General features: G+C 43.6%; 1 protein-coding gene and 1 pseudogene across 1 annotated transcript; one reads left to right on the plus strand and one right to left on the minus strand.

Moving 5' to 3' along the window:
- Positions 1-689: 689 nt before the first annotated feature.
- Positions 690-8,975, minus strand: Chst4 (carbohydrate sulfotransferase 4). Its single transcript, XM_010644464.1, has 2 exons — positions 8,685-8,975; positions 690-2,472 (listed from the first exon to the last, which is right to left on the minus strand). The coding sequence occupies exon 2, from the start codon at positions 2,452-2,454 to the stop codon at positions 1,306-1,308; it is 1,149 nt and encodes a 382-aa protein (XP_010642766.1). The 5' UTR covers positions 2,455-2,472; positions 8,685-8,975; the 3' UTR covers positions 690-1,305.
- A 6,191-nt stretch (positions 8,976-15,166) lies between these two features.
- On the plus strand, positions 15,167-15,709 carry LOC117283927 (annotated as a pseudogene).
- Positions 15,710-23,032: the final 7,323 nt, after the last annotated feature.

A 23,032-nucleotide genomic window follows, 5' to 3' on the forward strand; every position in this document is an offset into this window, starting at 1 on the left:
GGTGCGGCACTACCGAGTTACCCCCCTGGGCCTTTCTGCCCAGTCTTTCTTTTTTTTTTTTGGTATTGGGGATTGAACTCAGGACCTTGTGCTTTCGAGGCAGGCAGCGGCCCCACTGAGCTAAACCCTAGCCCTCTTTCTACCCAATCGTAAGAGGATATAGACCTAGATCTTCACCTGATACCAAACACTGTTACAGCAAAACAATTTTTTGTACCAGGGATCAAACTTGGGACCTTGCACTTGGCAGGCAGGCATGGCACTACCGAGCTACACCCCTGGGCCTTTCTGCCCAATCTTTCTTTTTTGGGGGGCGGGTATTGGGGATTGAACTCAGGACCTTGTGCTTTCGAGGAAGGCAGCGGCACCACTGAGCTAAACCCCTAGCCCTCTTTCTACCCAATCTTAAGAGGATATAGACCTAGATCTTCACCTGACACCAAACACTGTTACAGCAAAACAATTTTTTGTACCAGGGATCAAACTTGGGACCTTGCTCTTGGGAAGCAGGCGTGGTGCCACTGAGCTAATTTCTTTTAATATATATGGATGATAGATAATAGCAAAAGTATAAAAATCTATAAAGAAGATCTGTTCTTAGATTAGGGTCCCCCAAAAGGAGATGATTAGTAATTAGAAGGTATACAAGGGGATATTCCAAACAGAATTTTATTTTTGATAGTGGATGGCAGCTTCACAGATCAGTCTTTGTGTGTGACAGGAAAACACCAGGGGAAGTGACATCCGAATAGAGTTTGGCCACTCCCCGGGTTTAAGAGCTTGCCCTGCTGTGCACAGTAAATTTTGTGATTGTAATAACTGAGGACTGTGACCACAAGCTCAAAGATGGGCATCAGTTCCTTCCTTTAATCTGGAAACTCTAGGGACTTAGTTCATGTCTTTGGAATGGTGAAATCTTTGGCGAGAGACCTATTTCCCTGTGTTTTTACTGTCTCTCCCCTTTCCCACTGGGCAAGATATAGGCAAGGAGGTTTATGGGTTTACTCCATCCACCAATACTGCCTGGTGTCTAACAGACTCCAACAGCCTCCAAGGTAGGCACAGAGAGAAAATCTAGAGGAAAAGAAAGGCAGCATGACATTTCATGGTGGAACTTGCTGCTCGCATAAGGTTCCTGAGTTGCTTTTTTAGACCAGAGTGTAAACACAAAGCTTCCTCTGCTTGAGCATAGGTGGGTGCAACTCCTTTGCAACGTGCATATTTACAGAGACCCAGTTAAGGCTCAGAAGCATCCAGGGGATGGAGCTGAGGTGAGGACCATTGGGGATGGAGCCTCCTCAGCCTCTAGTACACTTGTTCCAAGGGCCTCCAGCTAGACAGAAGGTCCAGTGAAAGGTTGTTCTGCTCTTCCTGGGATCTAACATGCAGGTAGCCCATCAAATCCATATAATCACCACAGACTTCCTGAAGTCGAGAGACCTTTTCATAAGGCAAGGACCAGCGCCAAGCCTGGGAGACATTGAGGGCATTCCTGGCGTTTGTGTTGAAGGCATGCTGACCCATACCCTTGCCCCGCGTGATGTTGTGCACCCAAGACTGGAGATGGGGAAAGAATTTCAACCCCACGTATTTATACAACCGGGAAGTCTGGACCAGGGGCGTCCGGACCAGATCTTCATAGCGCACCAGCAGGTAGCGCTGCCGCAGGGCTTCCGGCAACGACTGGATGGCCCTGAATATCTCCATCTGACTTTGGCAGATAATCTGCATGGCGTGATATGGCCGGTCCTCCTCCTTGAGCTTTTGCCAAAGCTGCCCCAACACGATGCGACTGTCAATCATGAGCTCCGCTGTGGTGTGCTCTCGGGAACGGAACACAGCCCTGGGATCCCGCACCAGGTGCACGATGTGCAGGTCCAGCAAGGGGTCGGTGAGCAGCGGGTAGAGGGTCTGCAGGTTGAAGAAGCGCACCTCCTTGAGCACCACGTGGCCGTAGGAGCGGCAGGCCTGCTCCACGCCCTCGAAGGGCTGCTGATGACACAGGAGCTTACAGTGAGCGTGGTAGGTGATCTTGTCCCGAGGGAACATGTTGCAGGCGGGCGGGGAACACAGGGCCCTGCTGTGTTCCCAGTGGAAGAGGATGGATTGTTTCCGAGGACCGGGATCCGTGTACGCGTCGAAGACACTCATGTCGCACAGAAAGACGGAGCGCAGCAGATCGCGCACTGCCATGTGCAGCCTCCAGGCAGTGCTCTGTGTGAAGGACATCCACACGTGCCAGGCCGGCTCCATCAGGTAGAAGACATCTGGGTGCTGTCCGAAAAGCTGCCCGACAAAGGAAGAGCCAGAGCGCCAGGAAGACAGGATGAGCACATGCACCGGCCTGGGCTCCTTCCTGGGCAGTGAGCTGTCATACAGGTGGAAGAAGAGAGCGAAGATGGCTATCTGGGAAGCCAGGAACAGCAGCAGCCGCAGTTTTTTGGGCAACATCATTGTGCCGAAGTGAAGGATCTTGAAAAAACGAGCAGAAGGGGCTGAGTTAGACTGCTGTGTGGGTATCTGCCTTGCATCTCTTTTTTAGCCAAAGCTACCTTCTCCCTGATCCTCTCCAAGGAGCAATGTAGAAAGTCAGAACAGTCCTGCAGTTAGTCCCCTCCCTTGCAGTTAGTGCGCCAATGCATTTTACATGTTTTAGGGTCTTGAATGCCTCCTGAGCTTTTTTGGCCACGGGACTCCCAAGGATAACTGATCAACACAGGGGAGGGCTTCACTGTGTCACCCCTCCGGCAGAGTGCCCGTCTTCACAGAGGCCGCGGAGGCAAGGCTCGATCTCAGTCTGACCCAGTCTTGGTTAAATGTTTTGGGATCCTTCTGAAACCAAGGGAGAGGAGCCAGCCATCAAAGAACACCCAAGGCCATTTCTCATTGCTGCTCGCCACAGGACCATTTGTGCACCCTCCCACAGGGCTTTCTACTTCAGTCTCCTGAAAGACAGGGCTGCAGGCTATAAACTGCTTGGCTTTAGCATTCTTTTCAATGGCTCCGCCAAGTGCCCATGGCACTGGCTGTCTGCTCTGTTCTGGTTTAGTCTCATTCTGGGGGATGAAGGACACAAGGGAGCCAATTTAATGCTGAGCTTGTGTCTGTGTGGGTCATACATTATCTGAATTTGTTTTTAGGCTGCCATTACCTCCTTACCAGATGAGTCTGAAAATGTGGCAAGCCAATGTAAAAGCTGTAACAGTGGGATCCTTTCTTTACCATGGTGTAGCTGTTTGCAGAATGCTTGACCACTTGACACAACCTACTGAGGCCTGATGAGTGTACGAGCAGGTTGCGTACTATGCCAAGCCCAGGAAATGCCATGTCTAGGCTTATTATTTTTTAAAAAACTTCTGTAGGTACTAGTAAAGTGTCTTAGTCCAATCAGAAAAGCATATTAGGATGGTTTTCTTACTGTTAGATATCAAATAAAGAAAAGGTTTTCATTTTGTAATTTACATGAAGGTTCAAACAGACTGGTAGAAAGCCTAAGTTTAACTTCGTTTATAGCCAGGGGTTGCTTCTTCTAAGACTACAGTTCCTAGTTCCATGCTACATGAGTAATTCTAGGGAAATTTTAACTTTGTTTCTCAGATGATACTAGAATTTTTGGGGAATTTCTGGCATAAATGCACTAGCTCTGCACATAGTGTAAATTCTAACAGCAGCAAGGTGCTAATTTGCATTTCACCATATACCTAAGAAATTCTCCCTTCTAGCTTTCATAAAGAGGAGAAGCCATGGTGGTGCGTGTCTGTAATCTCAGCACTCTGGGAGCATGCAGCAGCTGGATATCCCAGGTTTAAGCCCACCCTGGGTAACTTAGCAATTTAGTGAGGTGCTGCCTAAAAATCAAATTTTTTTTAAAAGGGCCAGGTGTGCAGCTGAATGTGAAGGCTCTGGGTTCAATCCCCAGTAGAGAGAGAGAGAGAGAGAGAGAGAGAGAGAGAGAGAGAGATCCATAGTATTTTCCTGATGACAAAGCACCAATGTTTAAAAATGTTTTTACCAGGTAATTGTACATGGCTTAAATTATTTTAGAAAGTGTCTCTCATGGGTATCAAGTCTACAGACTCAAAATTTAAAGTGAGGCTTTCCTAAAATTCTACATGTAGGAAGGAAGGAGAGGGAGTGCTGGCACACCCAGATCTTTAACATGCGTGAGAGGAAGGGACAATTTTGCAACAGGTAGTTAGGTCTAAAGAGAAGCGTAGAGTCACAGGTTGGAAAATCTCCAGAACTAGTTGTAAACCAGGATAATGGCTCATTTAAAAAAAAGGTGTCACAATCTTTTTCTGGGGAAAGAAAACATAAGAATTTTACTGGGTGCTGAATTGATAACTTCTGTTTAAAACAGCTAGTGTTTATCTCCTAGCTGGTGTTTTGTTATCAGTATACAGTGAAAAACCTACTTCCAGTACCTGTCTCCTCTCCATTTCTCAACTTGCCCCTGCCAGGCAACTGAGTCTATTTTTTATGTATCATTTTGGTTGCATTATGTATACACAATTCCAATGTATATGTATTAATTTTTTTCCCTCCTTAAAAACATACACACACAGAAAATAGCAAGTTATCCCAACTGTTCTGCACCTTATTTTTTTCCCCTTGTAATATGTCTTGGGGCACTTTTTACCAAATACTTCCAAGAGTTTCCTTGAAGTGTTCCTTTTTACCACTTAGATGCTATTGTACGGATATATGATTTCTTGCAGCAGTTTCCTCATTGATGGGCTTTTACGTTGTTTTCAATCTTTTGCTATTTCAAATGCTTCAGCAGTGACTTCTGCATTCCCACATCACTGCACATGAAGGTAAGTGGCCAGGTGTGGGATCACTGAGTCAAAGCATGCCTGTGTGTGTCAGTCTGACACCTAACACTCAGACAGCCTTCACACTGGCCACAAACCACGTTCTGTGACTTCAGCACCAGAGGTATTCAAGGGTGGATTTTACAGGAGGAATTGAGCAGCCTCAGATATGAGTCTGGAGTTTACAGCTTGCTTCCTGAAGAAGCTTTCACTTTGCTGGCTCATGGACTTCCCTTGGAAGTTCCCTGAACCTTCTGGGAAATGTGTAATGAGCCAAGCCAGGCTTTGGGTGGCAGTGGTAGAAAAACCTCTTCTCAGCTATTCATCACACAGTGCTTTTCCTATGGATGTGCCAAAAGCATCTAGTGAAGATCATCTCTCCTTTATGGCTAAATCACACTTTATTCTGGGCTAGGGAAATGCCAATGGATGGTAATTTCTGCCTAGTAGTCTTCCCTGTGGAGTAGAAAACCAGATAAGAGAGCCTCGTTCCTCAAACTTGAGTCCAAGATAGAATGATTAAAAAGCTAGTCCACTACTGATCATGGCCCAAGGATGCTCCACTACTCCCACTTCCCAGAGATGGAAGATGTGACCTGAGCAAGAAGCTTCTGCTTAAGGAAATGTATGAGAAAGAGTTTGGAACAAAGCAAGGAAACAGTGGAGCAAAAAGGAGAGAGAAATGAGAATTTAAACTGTGTGAATTATAAGGAGCCTGCTAGAATTTTATAAGCAGGGCTCACAATCATTATAGGAAAAAGCTAACATTTCCTGGGGATTAGGAAACCAGGCCTTTCTCAAGGACACCCTCCTCCATCTTGGCTACGTGCCAACTGTGTGTCCTTCGGGGGCTCAATGGCACTGCGCCCTCCTTGCCTGCCAACTGCTCCTGGCCTCAAGCCCATTCCCTCCCCAGCCTGGAGCTGGGCCTCCTAACTCTGTCCCCAGTTGTTCTCAGGCTTTAGGTGTCCACAGTCTCAGGAATTCCTGCAGAGCTCTTTCTTTGGTTTTATTTTTTACAAGCACATTCCCTAGCCAGAAAGAGTATGTTTTTGTGAAGCCAGTTCCATTCCTCGCCCCTGGGCTGTAGCAAACACCTGGTAGGCTGCCAGACCACCATGGCATACGCAGACTAAAGTGGGGGCAGATGCTCCTGAGGCCCTGGCAGAAGTGAGGGATGAGGGTCACCGTGTGCTCAGGGGTGAACAGGAAGCTTTTCAGTTGCACCCTTGCATTGGGCTCTCCCGTTGCCAGCATTTCCAGTTTGCTCATCTCTAGCCAGCTGTGATCCGTACCTTCCTCGCTGCCTGTCAGCTTTCCTCATCATCCACTGCTGCCCAAAGCTACCTTTTAAAAGCATAAGTCTACCATTGCTCTGCTTAAAAATTCTTCAGTAACCTTCCAATAGGTACAGGACCAAACCCAATCCCCAAGCCTCATGCACAAGGTCCTTGATGGTCTGATTTTTGGTTTTCTGCCATTCCCATCCTGTCTTGTACTTTAAGCTCCAGATTCAACTTTTCAGTTCTTCCAAATCTGCCCTATTATTTAGGCGCCTGAGACATTTGCGGAACTGCTGCTGGTCCTTCATGCATCTGCCTACAGGCCACCTTCCCTCCTAAAATATGTTCTTCCTTTCCAAACATTTCATTAGCATCAGTCCCACTTTGTAGGAAACAGCTGTGCATGAGTGTCTCATCCTACTGAACTGCTGTAATTTAAAGGAAAGGCAATGTCTTATCTTGCTTATAAGTGAACAACAGTTCTACAAGTGATTAGGGTTCCTTAAACACTTGTCAAATAAATGAAGAAGTCAGTAATCAGATGAGTACGGGAAGAGGCATAGTCATTGTTAGAAGATAACCAAAAGAGCTTGTCTTAGTCATCTTTTCCTCACTTGGAAAAATACTTGAGAAAATCAATTTAGAGGAGGAAAGATTTCATTTGACTGCCGGTCTCGGATGTCAGTCCATGGTTGACTGACTACAGTGTTTAGGCCAGTGGCCAAGCAGATGCATCACAGTGGTACACCATGGTACCAAAAAGCTGATCACCCCACAGCAATCAGAAAGCAGAGAAAAAGGGAAAGGCAGCCAGAAAGTGAGGTGCTGAACACCAGATATGGCCACACAGGGTCATATCCACAGGACCCCTTCATTCCAATAGGCGGTCTACTTCCCTCTTTCCCTGAAAATAAGACCTAGCTGGAAAATAATCAGCCTTGAAAACTAGAGATCAAAAATGCGCCCTTATCATCTTCATTCCAATAGGCGGTCTACTTCCCTCTTTCCCTGAAAATAAGACCTAGCTGGAAAATAATCAGCCTTGAAAACTAGAGATCAAAAATGCCAGCCCTTATCAGCCTCTCCTTGCCTTATCTGTAGAGTAGCCACCAAGCAAGAGAATAGTGAAGGTAAGTAAACCACCAAGAGATATCCCCAAGATCAGTGCCATGTAGGTACTGACAAACACAAAATGGAAATTCTGAGAAAAAAAAAACCCAAACAGGTCACAGTTTGAGAAGCCCTGATTTCAACAACTAGGCACAGCCTCTTCATTTAGGTTCCCCGCTGAGATTATGTCCCTGCAACCAGAAACTATAGATAGCAGAAGGTACCTTGTACAAACTGAGAGAGAACAGAGCTGGGCTGGGGACATTGGCCTCGTTACAAGTAGCGGGTAGGCCTGGGAGACTTGGGGAGCCCAGCTCTGGGGAAAGGTGTTCCTAGAATGAACTGTGACGTAGGCCGAGAGCACCAGAAGGACCAGACCTGGGCCTCACCAGCGCAGTGTTCCTACCCCCAAGCACAGTATCTAGCACATAAAAGGAATCAAGTAGCATCTACCTGCCAATCGGTGACTGAGGGAACAAACATTTGTAGAGATGTTTTTTTCTTGTTTGAGGTACTATCATTGACTCAGGAATAAAGATTGGCAAGGTATTATTTTTATTGTACAGATATAAAATATTTTAATTAGAAGTTTCAAACTTGTCCAACGCACTTGATATCGTCCCTTCTACTTTTCCTGAGTTACACTTTCTGGCCTCATGAATCATAATTTATATCCACGTGATGTTTTTTAATTTCAAAGTCCTTCAAGGAGCAGTCATGAAAACAATCTATTCGCCACATTTAAAATCGTGACGAGCTACTTTAAAATTTTTCAAAATAAATCAGCTGAACTTTGGTGGATTTATTGGCTCCGCCTGGGTCAGAACCCTGATGTTTGGGATGCCAGGTCTGAGAGTTTTCTGTATTCACGCTACACCCGACCTGAGCCAGAGAAAACCTGCAACTCCCCGCACCCTGTTTCCTCTTCCAACAGAGCAGGGAGACACTGTGGGAAGTACAGAAACTTGATCCAAAGGCCTGATCCAAGTGGATCAGATGTACCAGGGAATCCTCTACAAAATGTCCATCAGGACGATCCTGCCCCGTTGCAGGCTCTTTGGAGCTTTTAAGGATGGGGCTACTGGAGGCGGGGGAGCTGGTGGTAGGCAGCTTGGGTTTTCCCAGAAGACTGCTCGGGTGATTCAGATTCATCCCTGTTTTCACTACCCACCCTCCCTGCCAGCCATGGAAACCCTAGCTTAGCCGCGGGGGGTCACCTGATACTCTCCTCCAGAAGCCCTGGGGGAGTGTGCCCTGCGTGCCAAGTAGACCCAGAGAAATCCTTTCCTTACCTGGCGAGGGGCTTAGGCTTAGCCCTGCTGTTGAGAGAGAAGCTCACTCCTGCCAGGCTGAGCGCTGCTCTCTGACTCACCAACTGCCCCTCAGCTTCCTCCTCCTCCTCCTCCCTCTCTTCCTCCCCTGCTTGCATTTCCATCTGCTTCACTGCCCTCTTCCTTCTGCTGAGAAAAAGACCCACCTTGCAAGACAGGCTTGAGAAAGCTCTGGCTCCCGGGAAGCTGTGACATTAGCAGCTTTCACACCCGTGAGACTCAAGGGGTGTGGAGACTGCGCTCCTGTGGGCTGGGAAAAGCACAGGAGGAAACGTTCTCTCTCCCAACTGGCCGGAGACAGAAGATCCCGGAATGCTGACTCCAAAGCAGCTAGAAGGAAGGTGGTCTCCCTTAGGGCCGGGGCACGGGTGCAAGTGTCTGCAGAGCTCGCAGATGAGATTGATAAGGTCTCAGGATCTTAAGCTTTGCTCTCCACTCTTCTTCTTATCTCTGAGGAGAAAATGTGAAAGTTATTTCTGCGGCACCTGCTTGCTCACTCGCTCCACCCTGGGGAGGAGACATTTCTCAGTCTCTGAGTCATGTCCAACCTTGCCTTACCTTCACGCCAGAGGTGATAAATATGTCCTGGGAGGACACAGTGGACTGGTGTTTGGATGGAGTAAAGGGAAAGATTTTCTCTTAAGGAGAAAAATAAGTTATCTTTAAGAATAATGACTTCTTACTAGCTGTGTGCCCTAAGGGAAATAAAATGCGCACTCTGAGCCACCACTCTACATGGTTGTCACAAGACTAAAACAATAGATGGGCACGAGTGACTGTAAACTGTGTGGAGAATAGAAGCCAGAGACTTTCACATCACAGATCTGGGTGGGTCATCAGATAATCACTAAAACAAGGGTGAAAAAACAATCTTTTTTTTTTTTTTCCAGGTCTGGGATTGAATTAACTCAAGGCTTTTGCACTATACACCCACACGTTTAAAAATGTTCTAAAAATATTTGAGACAGGCTCTTGCGAAGTTGCCAAGCTGGGCTTGAACTTCTGCTTTTCCTGCTTCAGCCTTCCAGAGTGCTGGGATTATAAGCATTTGCCCATCTGACAGTATCTACCTTATAGTATTGTTGTAAACTTCGGGATTTATGCACACTAAGTCCCTAACACAACTGTATGACAAAAAGAATTTGAAAGTGATAGTTATCATTAAATAGTAATACCTCTTTTTCTTATACACAATTTCTAGCAGGCAGGCACTGGGTGGCTTTTGGGGTGCTCTGGATAGGGCTGCTTGCCATCACCTGAGCCCCCTACGACCTTACCATTGCACAGATGACAGGAACCTGTGGAGGCTGCCTCATATGGATTTCAGTTGTGTGTGTCTTCCTTCCTGGGTCTTTCTGGCAGAGAGAAATTTCTTTTCCTCCAAGTGACTCTGTTCTGTACAGAGATGAAAACTGAAGATTCAGAAATGGGCAGCTGATAGTTCTGCTTTTATTTTAAAAGTCATATTTGTTAAATATAAAAAAGTTGAAAGATGCAATCTATGCAAGGAAAAAAAGTAGAAATCCCTGTACATTGTCACTGCCCAGAGACAATCACTGTTGATCATTTTCTCCATAGTATTCTATATAACTGGAGTCACACTGAAAACAGGTTTCTCCCCCATTAAGTTTATTGGTACATTTAAAACAAACAATACAGTTAGTTACATTTATCATTGAGGTCTTGTACCTTTACATGATACATCTTGGTTCTTATTTTTTCCCCATACCCCTGATCTCCCTTCACCCCTTTCACCCTTCTGTATTTACAAAGACTTTGTTTCCATTTTTTCCTTTTTTCATATTTTTTCTTTCCCCTTATTTCCTTTCCCCTCCCCTTTCCACTTCCCCTTTAACAATTTTCCCCCTATTTCACACTATCGATTATGTCATTTGAACCTTATTTACGCTTTTGATTTTTCACACCAGAGAAACTATTTGGCATTTACTCAAGTGTGCACTATTTATTTCACTTAAAAGTATAGCCTCATTGGGCATTTTAGCTATAAATGTCTCTAGTTTTATCATTCTTTATGGCTGAGTAGTATTCCATTTCATAGAAAAACCACATCTTCTTTATCCAGTCTCCAGTTGATGGGCAACTGGGCTTTTTCCAAGTTTTAGCTATTACAAACTATGCTGCTGTGAACATGGGTGCACATATATCACTGTGATATGATTCTTTTAATTGTTTTAGAAAGATACCCAGCAGAGGGATAGCTGGGTTAAGTGGGACCTCTAATCCTAGTTCTTTGATGTATCTCCATATTGATTTCCACAGTGGTCCCACCAGACTGCACTCCCACCAACAATGGAGAAGGGTTCCTTTCTCCCCACAGCCCTGCCAACATTTGTTATTGGTTGCTTTCTTGATAGCAGCCATTCTTCCTGGGGTGAAGTGGAATCTCAGTGTTGTTTTCATCTGCATCTCTTGAATGACCAGTGAGGGTGAACATTTTTTTCATATATTTATTTGCTGCTTTTACTTGTTTGTCTGAGAAATGTCTGTTCATTTCAGATGGATGCCCATTTTTGAATCAGGTCTTTATATTTGGAGGGTCTGATTTTTTTTTAGTTCTTTATATATTCTAAATAATAGTCCTTTGTCTGAGGAGCAGGTGGTAAAATTTTTTCCCATGTTGTAGGTTGTCTCTTAGCTCTGTTGGTGATTTCCCTTGCACTGCAAAAACTTTTAAATAAAATGAGATCCTAGTTGTTGATTCTTTGTGCAAGTTCCCATGCTGCTGAGGTTTTGTTCATAAGGTCTTCTCCTATGCCAATGTCTTAGAGAGTTCTACCTAATTTATTTTGCAGTAAATTTAGTGTTTCTGTTTTGATATTTAGATCTTTAATCCAGGGATTTTAGGTTAGTGCATGGTGAATGATAGGGATCTAGTTTTAATCTTTAGCAGGTTGAAAGCCAGTTTTTCCAACACCATTTATTAAAGAGGCTATCTTTCCTCCAGTGAGGATGGTTGGCTCCTTTGTCAAAGATGAGGCACCTGAGTATGTCTGGTGTTGTTTCTGCATCTTCTAATCTATCCCACTGATCATTGGGTGTGTTTCTTTTCAGTACTATGCTGTTTCTATCACAGTGACTTTGTAGTACAGTTTCAAGTTGGGGATTGTGATACCCACTGCCATGTCTCTGTGGCCTAGAATGGCTTTTGCTACTCTAGATCTCTTCTGGTTCCAAATGAATTTTTGGATTGTTTTCTCAAGTTCTGTGAAATATACTCATGAGATTTCAATTGGGATTGCATTGAATCTGTATAGCAGTTTTGGAAGTGTGGCCATTTTCACTATGTTGATTTTTCCTACCCAGGAGCAAGGGATGTCTTTCCATCTTTTTATATCCTCTTCTATCTCTTTTTTCAGAGTGCTGTAGTTTTTCAGTATAGAGGTCTTTTGTCTCCTTCATTAGACTGATTCCTAGATACTTCATTTTTGTGGATGTTATTGTGAAAGGAATTGTTTCCCTAATTTCTCTCTCAGTGAGTTTGCTATTTTTGTATAAGAAAGCTATTGGTTTTTGAGTGTTGACCTTGTATCCAGCTACTCTACTGAGTGTCAATTAAGTCTAGAAGTCTTTTGGCAGAGTTTTTTGGGTCTTCTATGGAGAGTATCACATCATCAGCAAATAATGATAGTTTAACTTCCTCCTTTCCTATCTTTATTCCTTTAATTTCTTTCTCATCTAATTGCTGTGGCTAATATTTCTAGAACTATATTGAACAGGAGTGGTGATAATGGACATCCTTGTCTTGTTCCTGATTTTAGCATGAAGGTTTTCAGTTTTTGACCATTTAGTATGATATTGGCTGTTGGTTTTTCATAGATAGCCTTTATCAAGTTGAGATAAAGACCATCTATTCCAATTTTCTGTAGGGTTTTTATTCATGAATGGGTGTTGAATTTTGTCAAATGCTTTTTCTGCATCTATTGAGATGATCATATATGGTTTTTGTCCTTGACTCTGTTAATATAATATATTACATTTATTGATTTATATATGTTGAACCATCCTTGCAGCCCTGGGATAAATCCGACTTGGTCAGGGTAAATGATCTTCTTGATGATCTTCTGTATTCTGTTTGCCAGTATCTTATTGAGAATTTTTGTATCTATGTTCATTAGGAAGATTGGCCTGTAGTTCTCTTTTTTGGTCGGGTCTTTCCCTGGTTTTTTGTTTTTTGGTATTGGGGATTGAAACAGGTCCTTGTGCTTGCAAGGCAAGCAGCAAAACTACTGAGCGACATCCTCAGCCCTCTCCCTAGTTTTGCAATCAAACTAACACTTGCTTCAAGGAATGAATTTGGAAGCATTGCTTCCCTTTCAATTTCATTGATGAGTTTAAAGAGTAGTGGCAATAGCTCTTCTCTAAATGTCTTGTAGAATTCAGCAGTGAAGCCATCAGGACCCGGGCTTTTCTTTGTTGGTAATATTTTAATTACATTTGCAATTTAACTGAATGTAATTGGAACATGTAGACTTTTTATATCTTCTTCATTCAAAGTTGGAAATTCATATGTATCTAGGAATCTGTCCATTTCTTCTGTATTTTCCATTTTATTAAAGTATAGGTTTTGCAAGTAGTTATTGATGATCCTCTGGATTTCTGGTGGATCTGTTGTGACTTCACATTTTTAATTCCTACTTGCACGAAATTGAGCCTTTCCTTTCCTTTTTTTGATAAGTTTGGCTAAGGATTCATCAATTTTATTTATTCTTTCAAAAAACTAACTCTTTGATTTGTTGATTTTTTTTGTATCGTTCTCTTAGGCTCCATTGCATTAATTTCTGCTCTGATCATTATAATTTCCTCCCTTCTATGAGCTTTTGGTTTGTCTTGCTCTTCTTTTTCTAGGAGTTTAAAGTTAAGCATTAGGCTATTTATTTGAGCTCACTCTGTTTTCCTAGTATGGGCATTTAATGCTATGGATAATTTCCCTCATAGAACTGCTTTCATTGTGTCCCCTAGATTCCTGTATGTTGTACTGGCCTTATCATTTAATGTAGAAACTGTCTAATTTCTTCTTTAATTTCCTCTGTGACCCAGTGTTTGCTCAGCAGTGTGTTATTCAATTTCCATGTGTTTGTGAAGTTCTTGCAGTTTCTTATGCTACTGATTTCCAGTTTAATTGCACTATGGTCTGATAAGATACAGTTGAAAACAGTTTTGTACTTGTTTTCCATTAACATAGGTTAAGTTATGTTATACAGTTAAGTCATAAAGGAACAATTTACCTGGTTGTGATGGCACATGTCTGTAATCCCAGCACTCTGGGAGGCTGAGTCAGGAGGATTTCAAATTCAAACTCAGCCTGGGTAATTTAATAAGACTCTGTCTTTACAACACACACACAAAGAAATACAGCTTAACAAATAAAGGAACTGCTGCTTAAATCAAAGCAGAAGCAAGAACTCACCACCAGACATGGCTGAAGCACTTCCTACCTCCCTTTGCTCACGGGCCTCCCCTCCTGTTACTCAGCTGGCTGCCTGCGTGGTAAGCAAGTCCTTGCTTCTGCTTATAGGTATCACCTTAGACAGTAGAATTTTCCTCATTTTGACCCTTTGTGTCATACATATTCTTCTTGGCTTTCCTTTTTGCATTTCCCATTACCCTTTTAAGATTCATAATGTTGTCTTGTATTGTTAGGCTTTTTTTGCTTCTTCTGTGTGAGACTGCACCTCTCCTCATGATATATCTGGTTAATCAATGTTGGAGTTGTTTATAGTTTTGACTGAACTCATTTTTTTCCTTCCTTCCTTCCTTCCTTTTCCCCTGTAGTACTGTGAGTTGAACCCAGGGAAGAGCTCTGCCACTCATCTACATTCCTAGCCCTTTAAAAAATTATTTTACTGAGAGAGAGAGAGAGAGAGAGAGAGAGAGAGGGACTGACTCACTAAGTTGCTCTCTGGCCTCTAACTCCAATCTTCCTTTCTCAGCCTCCCAAGTAGCTGGGATCACAGGTGTGCACCACCATTCCCAGCTGCGACTGCACGTTCTTGACACGTGTGCTGGGGATGCTGGGACACAGGCCATGATCAGCTTTGAACTTTTTCACTTCTCTATACATTGTAAGCATTTTATCCAAGTCAGCTTTAGCAGATGATTTTTTTTTTCCTTTGATACTGGGGATCAAACTCAGGATCTTACACTTGTGAAGCAGGCAGTGGAATCACTGAGCTAAATTCCAAGCCCCTAGCAGATGTTGTTTGAAAGGTTTTCTAATATTGAATATTAGAAAGATTTCTAATAATCAATTAGATTTTTAGTATTGTTTCAGCTGTCTTCGTATGACACACAACACAAATGAATGTGCTCTTAATGTATGAAAGAGATCGAATCCTTGTAGAAATTGGCTAGCCCATTTTCCTCCTTACTTGTTATACTACAGATCTTATCTTCTTTAATTTATGATTCATAAAGCAATTACATAGAAAGAACTGACCTCAAAGGCTAACCTCAAACCTGCCATTAAGAAACAACTATTTGAGCCAGGGAATTAGTTCAGCGGTTCCCCTGGCTGCCTCGCAAGTGCAAAGATCTAAATTCAATCCCAGTACTCCCCCACAAAAGCTATTTGTCTCTTCCTGTTAGCGGCCTGAGGTGACCTGTGAAAATGGTTCACTACTCTCTTGATCCAGAAAACCCCACAAAATCATGCAAATCAAGAGGCTTAAATGTTCCTTTTCACTTTAAGAACACCCATAAAACTGCCCAGGCCACCAAAGGTAGGCATATCCAAAAGGCCACCAAGTATCTGAAGGATGTCATTTTAACGGAGCAAGGTGTACCATTCTGGCCTCTCAGTGGCAGAGTTGGTAGGCTTGCCTGGGCCAAATACTGAGGCTGGACACAGGACCGGTGGCTCAACTTCAGTGCTGAAGTTTTGCTGCATGTGCTTAAAAACGTGGAGTGATGCTGAACTAGATGTTGAATGTAGATTCTCTGACCATTGAACATATCCAGTGTGAACAAAGCACCCCAGGTGCACATGCAGTGCTGTGGCCAGATTAACCCTTGCCTGACCTCCCTCGCCTCATCGGGATGATTCTTACTGAACCGGAGCAAACTGTGCCTCAACCGGAGGAGGAGGTAGCACAGAAGAAGAAAGATATCCCAGAAGAAACTGAAGAAACAAAACCGTATGGCATGGGACTAAAATAAGCATAGAATAAATACAAATCAAAGGAAAAAAAAAAAAAAGAAGTAGGTACTTTTTCTGGGCCTGTGGTCTCAGCTACTCAGGAGGCTGAGGCAACAGGATAACTTGAGCCCAGGAGTTCAAAGAAAAAAAGAAAAGAAAAAGACAAAATATTGAACTAGATGTTCTCATGTATTCGTAGAAGCTGAAAAAGAACCAGAGAGTAGAATGGGGGTTAACACAGCCTGGGAAGAAGGTAAGAGCAGCGGTAGCGAGGGTGGCTGGGGGAACGGGACTGTAGCCGGAGAAGATGAGTGTGCTCTAGAGTCCCTGCAGCATGAGGATAAGAGAGCTCTGGTTGGCAACAATTAATTGCATATTTTGAGACAGTTATTAGGGAGGATTTTTATGCAATTGTGTATGTCTGAGGTGATAGATGTCACTTACTCTGACCATCGTACCTTGCATCCAGGCATCGAAATACCCCACCATACCCCATAAGTATACACGATTAGCATGTGTCAACTACAAAGGAAACATATTTTAAAGAGAAATAAATACTCACATTATCTGAACAGTGAAAGTATTCAGAACATAGGCCATTCCCAGGAAGGGAATATGGAGCGTGAAGACTATGAAAGAAAATAGTCACAGCTCCTGATTCCTCAGAGTTTGCCAGAAGTCAGGACTGTATATCACAGCCACCTGGTTATCTGTATTCAATCTTTGCATTAGGAGGAAAATTCTATATTTTCAAGGTAACAGTAGAGGCTTGGAGACGGCAATACTGTGTCCACATCTGCATGGCTTATAAGTGGCCACATCTGACCTCAACCAAAGTCCCGGCTCATTCATCAGGCAGTGCTGCGTCACTCTCCAGGGGTATTGTGTCTGTTCCCTTCTCTGTCTTCCCAAGAATAGTCAAAGTGCAGCGCAGAATTCTTTCCACTTTTAATATTCATTAAGAGTAAAGAACAGCCCACATTCCTAGTACTCTCTTTTTTGGTTTTGCCTTTGGCTTTTTGAGACAGGCTCTCACTATGTAGTTCAGGTTGGCCTGGAACTCACTATGTAGTGGCCTTGAGGTGGTCCTCCTGTCTCAGCCTCCTGAGTGCTAGCACTGCAGGTGTGTGTCCCCGTGTCCAGCTCTTCAGGATCAGCGTTCCCCAGAGCTACATTCCCACCTCTGATTTTGGATCTTGACACATCTGGGATCCCACCTGAGTGCAGAAGAGATGCCCCAAACAGGTCAGCTGCTGATCTAAACTCTGGTTACTCAGGGGTCAATTTCTGAGCAATCTTCCTGTGACACCACTCACTCCTGCTGGCTGCCTTTGCCCAGACATCGCCTCTTGTGTACTGAGATTGGAGTTTCTTCATAAGTTTGCTTGGCCGGGAGTGGTGGCACACACCTGTAATCCCAGCACTCAGGAGGCTGAGGCAGGAGGATTGCTATGAGTTCAAGACCAGCCTGGGCTACACAGTGAGTTCCAGGTCAGCCTCAGCTACATAGTGAGACTCTGTCTCAAAAACGAACAAACAAAAAACAAAAAACAAAAATTGTAATCTGTAATCCCAGCACTCAGGAGGCTGAGGCAGGAGGATTGCTATGAGTTCAAGACCAGCCTGGGCTACACAGTGAGTTCCAGGTCAGCCTCAGCTACATAGTGAGACTCTGTCTCAAAAACGAACAAACAAAAAACAAAAAACAAAAAACATAACTTTGCTTGGCTACTTGTCTTGCCTGCCAGCAATAACTAGAAAAGAACAGTTAGGTGTTTCTTGAGTTCCTTTTTATGTGGGGATTTCAGCATTCCTCATTTTACGCAGCATGCATCAGCCTGCAACGTAGATGCTAAGCCCTAAAACTTGAGTCATATGAAACTCCCTACCTTGGTCACAGTCACCGTGTTTACCAAGGCCTGGTGTCTGGCCTGACTGGGTATTCATTGCGAAGTGAGTGTGTCTAGTTAATGGGCTCTTGAAAACCTGGGTCTGTCTGGCTTTCACCTTTGAATTGTGGAAAGCAAAGAAATGTCTTCTGAAGATGTTTCTGCAAACCAGGAAGTGAACCTTGGTTGCTATATATCCTGTTACCAAATTGACGACTGCTCTAAGTAGAATCTGCTTCTTTGAGCTGGTAATGGGGATGGATACCTGCGTAGTACCCCATGGTAATAGGATGATCCTCTGTCTGTGTCAGAAGTGTTTGTTTCAACAATGGGAAAACAAATTAGATTCGAGTGGGTCAGGATTAAACAAAAGGAGAATATGGTTTTAAATTTATCACTTACTACTGCTTTTTTTCCTTCCCTTCCCCACCCCATACTGGGGATTGAATCCAAGGCCTCACTCTACCACTGAGCTACATCTACAACCCACTTTTTATTTTATTTTATTTTTTTAAAATTTGAGACAAAGTCTCGCTCAGGCTGGCCTTGAACTTGTAACCCTCCTGCCTCAGCCTCCCAGGTAGCTGAGATCACAGGCATATGGCACTGAAACTGACTAGTGGTTACTTTCCTGGGGCCTTTGACAGTGCATAGAGCAGTGATGTGGCATGCGTGCCATATGGTCGTCACCACTGGCATAGAGGATGGGAAAGTGGACAATTAAAAAAAGCAGTTTCCTGGTAAAGCTCAGGCATCTCTGTATGTCTTTGGGTGATAGACACTGCCAGACAGTAGTTGTTCTGTCTGGAATCAAGTCCTGGAATTGTAACTCTAGGCTTTGAAAAACTGCCAGAGGCTGTTTCAGATGATTCATGACTGCCAAGTGCAGGAGTCCTTGGGCGTGAAATAGGGAGGTGGATACCAGTGTGCCGTCTGGTAGCCTGATCATCATATTAATCACTAAGGCCTGTGAATTCTGTACCTAAATAGCTATCATATTTGCCCACCTGCGATTGATTGATTGATTGATTGATTGGTTTATACACGCATACAGAGTTTTGTTGAGTAATCAGGCTGGTCTAGAATTCACTACGTGGCCCAGGCTGGCCTCAAACCCTTGGCGATCCTCCTGCCTCAGCCTCCCAAGTTCTGGGATTACAGGAGTGCGCCACCACGCCATGCTGCTCAACCGCTGTTTATGTGACTGGTCTCTGTTTTTGCTCAGACTTTCAATTTTTCTTGATTAAATCTCTACCACTACCCCCTTAACTATAGCATTTGCTCATCCTTTCTAGTCTTTGCCCCCCCCCGACCCCTACATCTAGTTAGTGTGATCTTTTAGCACTTCCTGGGTACAAACCCTGCAATGGAGCTCATTCTAGACAAGACACAGATTCCTTGGCATACCATTCAGCTCCTTGTAAAAGGTGGTGTCTCTCTACTCTCCATCATAATCTGCTTCATGCTATAAAGCCCCAAAATATTTGTTGGGTACCTATTACTGCTCGGGGCACTGCAAATCACAGTGAATCAAACCAGATTTAATTTTCTACCTATACGAAGCTTGCGTTCTATTGGTGAGAGGAGAAATGAACTGTGTAGTGTGTCAGACTGTGCTAATCGCTGTGGAGGATAATAAGATAGACATGTGGCTACTGGGTGTGTGGATTGTAATTTTAGAAAGAGGGTGTGGCAGTGAAACTGGATTGTTGACTTGACTGGCTCGTGGGCCACTTAAAGTATGTCCGGGTGCATCATGGAGGTCATTATTAGTGGGAGTTTGGTCTCTTTTTAAGGTGAAATGGAAGCTCTTGGAGGGTGGATTGTGAGGGATCATTCCAGATACTATAAGAAGAATAAGCCGTAAGAGGATCAAGAGTAGAAGCTGAGAGATCAGTTAGGAGGCTAAGCAATAGAGAAAGGTAGAATGAATCTATCTATCATCTACCCTAGTTGTCTCACAGAAGAGATGGGTATACCACGGGTTTTATGACTGCAACCAGCCAGTAGAGTCTGGCTAAAATTAGAGCCAAATCTTGCCAGTTTTAGGAAGGGGAAGGCACAGTGACCTGGAAGCAGCAGTGCAGAGCAAGGAGGACATCTGTCCACAGTGGGGTGGGGACAGACAGCAGCCATCACTGGAGAGAGTAGCAGAGAAGTAATTGTTCTCAAATGAGACCTGGTTTTCCTTTATAGCGAGAAGGTCAAAGAGACCGAAAAAGAAGGATCTCACTATTCTCCGCAATGAATTTCTGGGGATTTCAGGAGATGGAGATAGCAGGAAATGTGGTCAGAAAATAGGTTTTACAGAGCAATTTGGGGTGAAATGCAAGGGATTTGGAACAATGCAGGCTCCTGGGCCGCTGGTATGAATGCCATAAATCAGGGAGAAGGGAAAAATGGTAACGGAAAATGATGGTCTTAAAGCAGATCGCGACGGCCAAACTCTTGAGTCCTGGAGAAGAGGGAAGTGCCTGCCAGGAAGGCCTAAGGTGCGTTGTCTTTGCTCCTGGCAAGGGTAATGCAGAGGCTGGGGGGAAGGTGCTGTCAAAACTCTAAAAACTGAAATGTTGCATACCAGCATTCGTAATGTCACCATTTCTGCTGATAATGCAGAACGTTTGGACTCACCTTAACTAAAGAATGGGGTGTGATTGAGGGAGAGGAAGGAAATGGTGATGCAGCATGGACACTGAAGGGCCGAGTGGTTCTCCAGGGAACGTCACAGGAGCTCCTGGGTGCTGGCCCGTGTGACGTGAACTCACATAATCATACAGTGATCTCCTGACTGAAGGCATCGTAGATCAGCCAACAACAGCCAACCCCCAGACCCTTCACCAAGCCCAACCCCGATCAGTAGAACCACACAGGCAACCACCCCAGATATATGAGACATTAACAGCTATTGTATAGACCACTAAAGTGATGTGGTTGGTTATTACTCAGCATCATGGTTGCATTCAGTAGTTGGCACAGTCTTTTAGGCACAGCTGTGTCATAAACCTTAATCCTGTTTCCCCAAATAATGTTGACATCTATATCTATATAGATAGATAGATCTAAGATAGATATCTATAGATATAGATATTAACAAGAGAGAGATATCTAAGATATATATCTATAGATACAGATATCAACAAGAGAGAGAGAGAGAGAGAGAGAGAGGGAGGCTTTTTATCTATGTATATCTAGCATAGTCCCCCATACAATGTGTTCAGTGACAACCAGTGAAAAGAATGAATGAATGAACCTTTGTTCAGCCTTTATAAAGGAACTCACCGCTTTATGCACAACAGGTGCAAATTTCCAATAGCCGAACAATGTAATCAAATGAACACACACATAGAGAACCTGGTGTAGTCAGATATGTGAAGCTACCATATAAAAAACTCTCATCACAGATTAAAGTGCTTTTCAGCCTACAATACAATGGTCATTTCTTAAACATTAAGCACTTGTTTTTATATTTTAGTATATTGTATGAATAAGTTTAAAGATAATCTAAATCCCAGAACACCTTTTAAAGGGTAGAATGTAGATAAGTGGATATGACTCACTCTAAATATCCTTACTACTATCTTCAGTACACAGTACTAAACTATGGTAACTACTGACATTTCCTAAATAATGTGAAGAAACTTGCATTTCTCTAGAAATCTGACCTTACTTGCATTAATATAAAGAGAAAGAAAATTTCCACTGGGAGTCCCATCTAATACGTCAGTCAGTTTGAAGATAAGAAGATGACAATATCATCTTCATGAAAGGTGTAAAGACGCAGTATACAGTATGTTCTGGGGTCCCTGAGCAAACTAGTGTTGCCCAAGAAGAGATTTCTGTAGAAAAACAGTAAAAGAAAAGAAGGCTGAGGGCCAAAGTTAGGATGTGGTTCAACTGTGGATGTGCTTAAATGTAATGTTAGGGCCTTTTAACATTATCTTTCATACAACTTTTGAGCAAGACAGTGTCAAGATGAAGGAAGTGTTGGGTCAGTCCAGCTGCTAGGTTCACAGTGCAGTATGCTGTGGGGTGTTTTTGCAGAAACATTTTAAAGAGTTGTATCAAATAATTGAATATCAACACACTATTGTGCGCGTGATGTACCTGCTTCCTTAGAAATCCATGCAAGTCTAGATTTATGTTGGATGCAGTTGACCAAGGGGTTATTTTAAGATAACATTGGCCGTTCTTGGTGATCATTTAGCCCTTTCCATTGGGAGTCCTTAAATGACTTTTCTCTAGGTATTGGTTTGACTTCGTTCTAGTTTACTTTGCTCTTGTGAGAGTACTTCCCTGGCTCCTGCTGGTCTAGTTATGTGAAAAAGTAATTGTAGCCACAGGTACAGGTCGGATGTGAGAATGAATGAGACTCCATGTAACCAAAACCAGGATCAACATCAGGATAAACTGTTCCAAATGCCTCTCACTTATGGCAACATTTACCTTTCGGGTGTGAGGCATCATTTTGCCATTTAAAGTTTTGCAGTCCACTAACTGGATACGGATTGCTACACTGGTGTCATTATTTTATTTTACTCCAGAGGAGTTTGGAGTCAAGAAGGACCGATAACTGACATAACCATATTCAAATTCTTTGGGGTGGGGGTGGTAATGAATATCACACTGAGCCATATCATCAGCATCCTTATTTTTATTTTGTTTTGAGACAGAGTTTTGCTAAGTTGCCCAGGCTGGGATTGATCTTGTGATCCTCTTGCCTCAGCCTCTCAGAGTGCTGGGATTACAGGTGTGCACCACCATGCCCAGCTTGTATCCAAATTTTTATGCCATATCAGCAGCAGAAGCATGTCTTTCCACACTCCATGCCTGTGTACCTGCTGTTTCCTATAGAACATCCTGTCTCCCACTCGGACTCCACTTGACAAACTCCTATCCAGCCTTCCAAATCCTGCTCAAGCCTGCCTTTTGTGTGTGTGTAACCTTGCCTTATACCCCCATGCTTAGTTATCTCCTCCCCACCTTCTGTAATTATGCACATTTACATGCCTGTCTGCCTTCAGAACTATAGGAATCTTCCCTTTTGTGTCCTCAACACCAAGCATGACGTCTAGTTCATAGTTACTTAGTGGATTTGACAAACCCAAGGACACAGAATCTAGGGGCAAAGATGGAAATTCTAAACTTGTCTAGGAAGTCTCAGCAAAACATAAGGGGCTACACTAAATATCCAATCTAGATTATTATTATTATTTTTAATACTAGGGATCGAACTCTGGTCCTTGTGCTTGCAAGGCAGGCGGTGGAACCACTGAGCTAAATCACCCCCGCCCATGAATTTTTTTCTTTGTCATGTTTGGGAAAGGTAGTTTCACAATCCTGCTGAAGTCATCGCAGGAATATCTGAGGCCCCTTCATGGTTTTCCTTTAGAAGGCTCCCCAGGGCCGGTCGCAGTGCTGAGGGATGCTGGCCGCCTCTCTGTTGCACCAC

The sequence above is a fragment of the Fukomys damarensis genome, unplaced genomic scaffold (assembly GCF_012274545.1).
Source record: "Fukomys damarensis isolate Sample0158 unplaced genomic scaffold, DMR_v1.0_HiC HiC_scaffold_32, whole genome shotgun sequence".
In the NCBI taxonomy this organism is placed as follows: domain Eukaryota; kingdom Metazoa; phylum Chordata; class Mammalia; order Rodentia; family Bathyergidae; genus Fukomys; species Fukomys damarensis.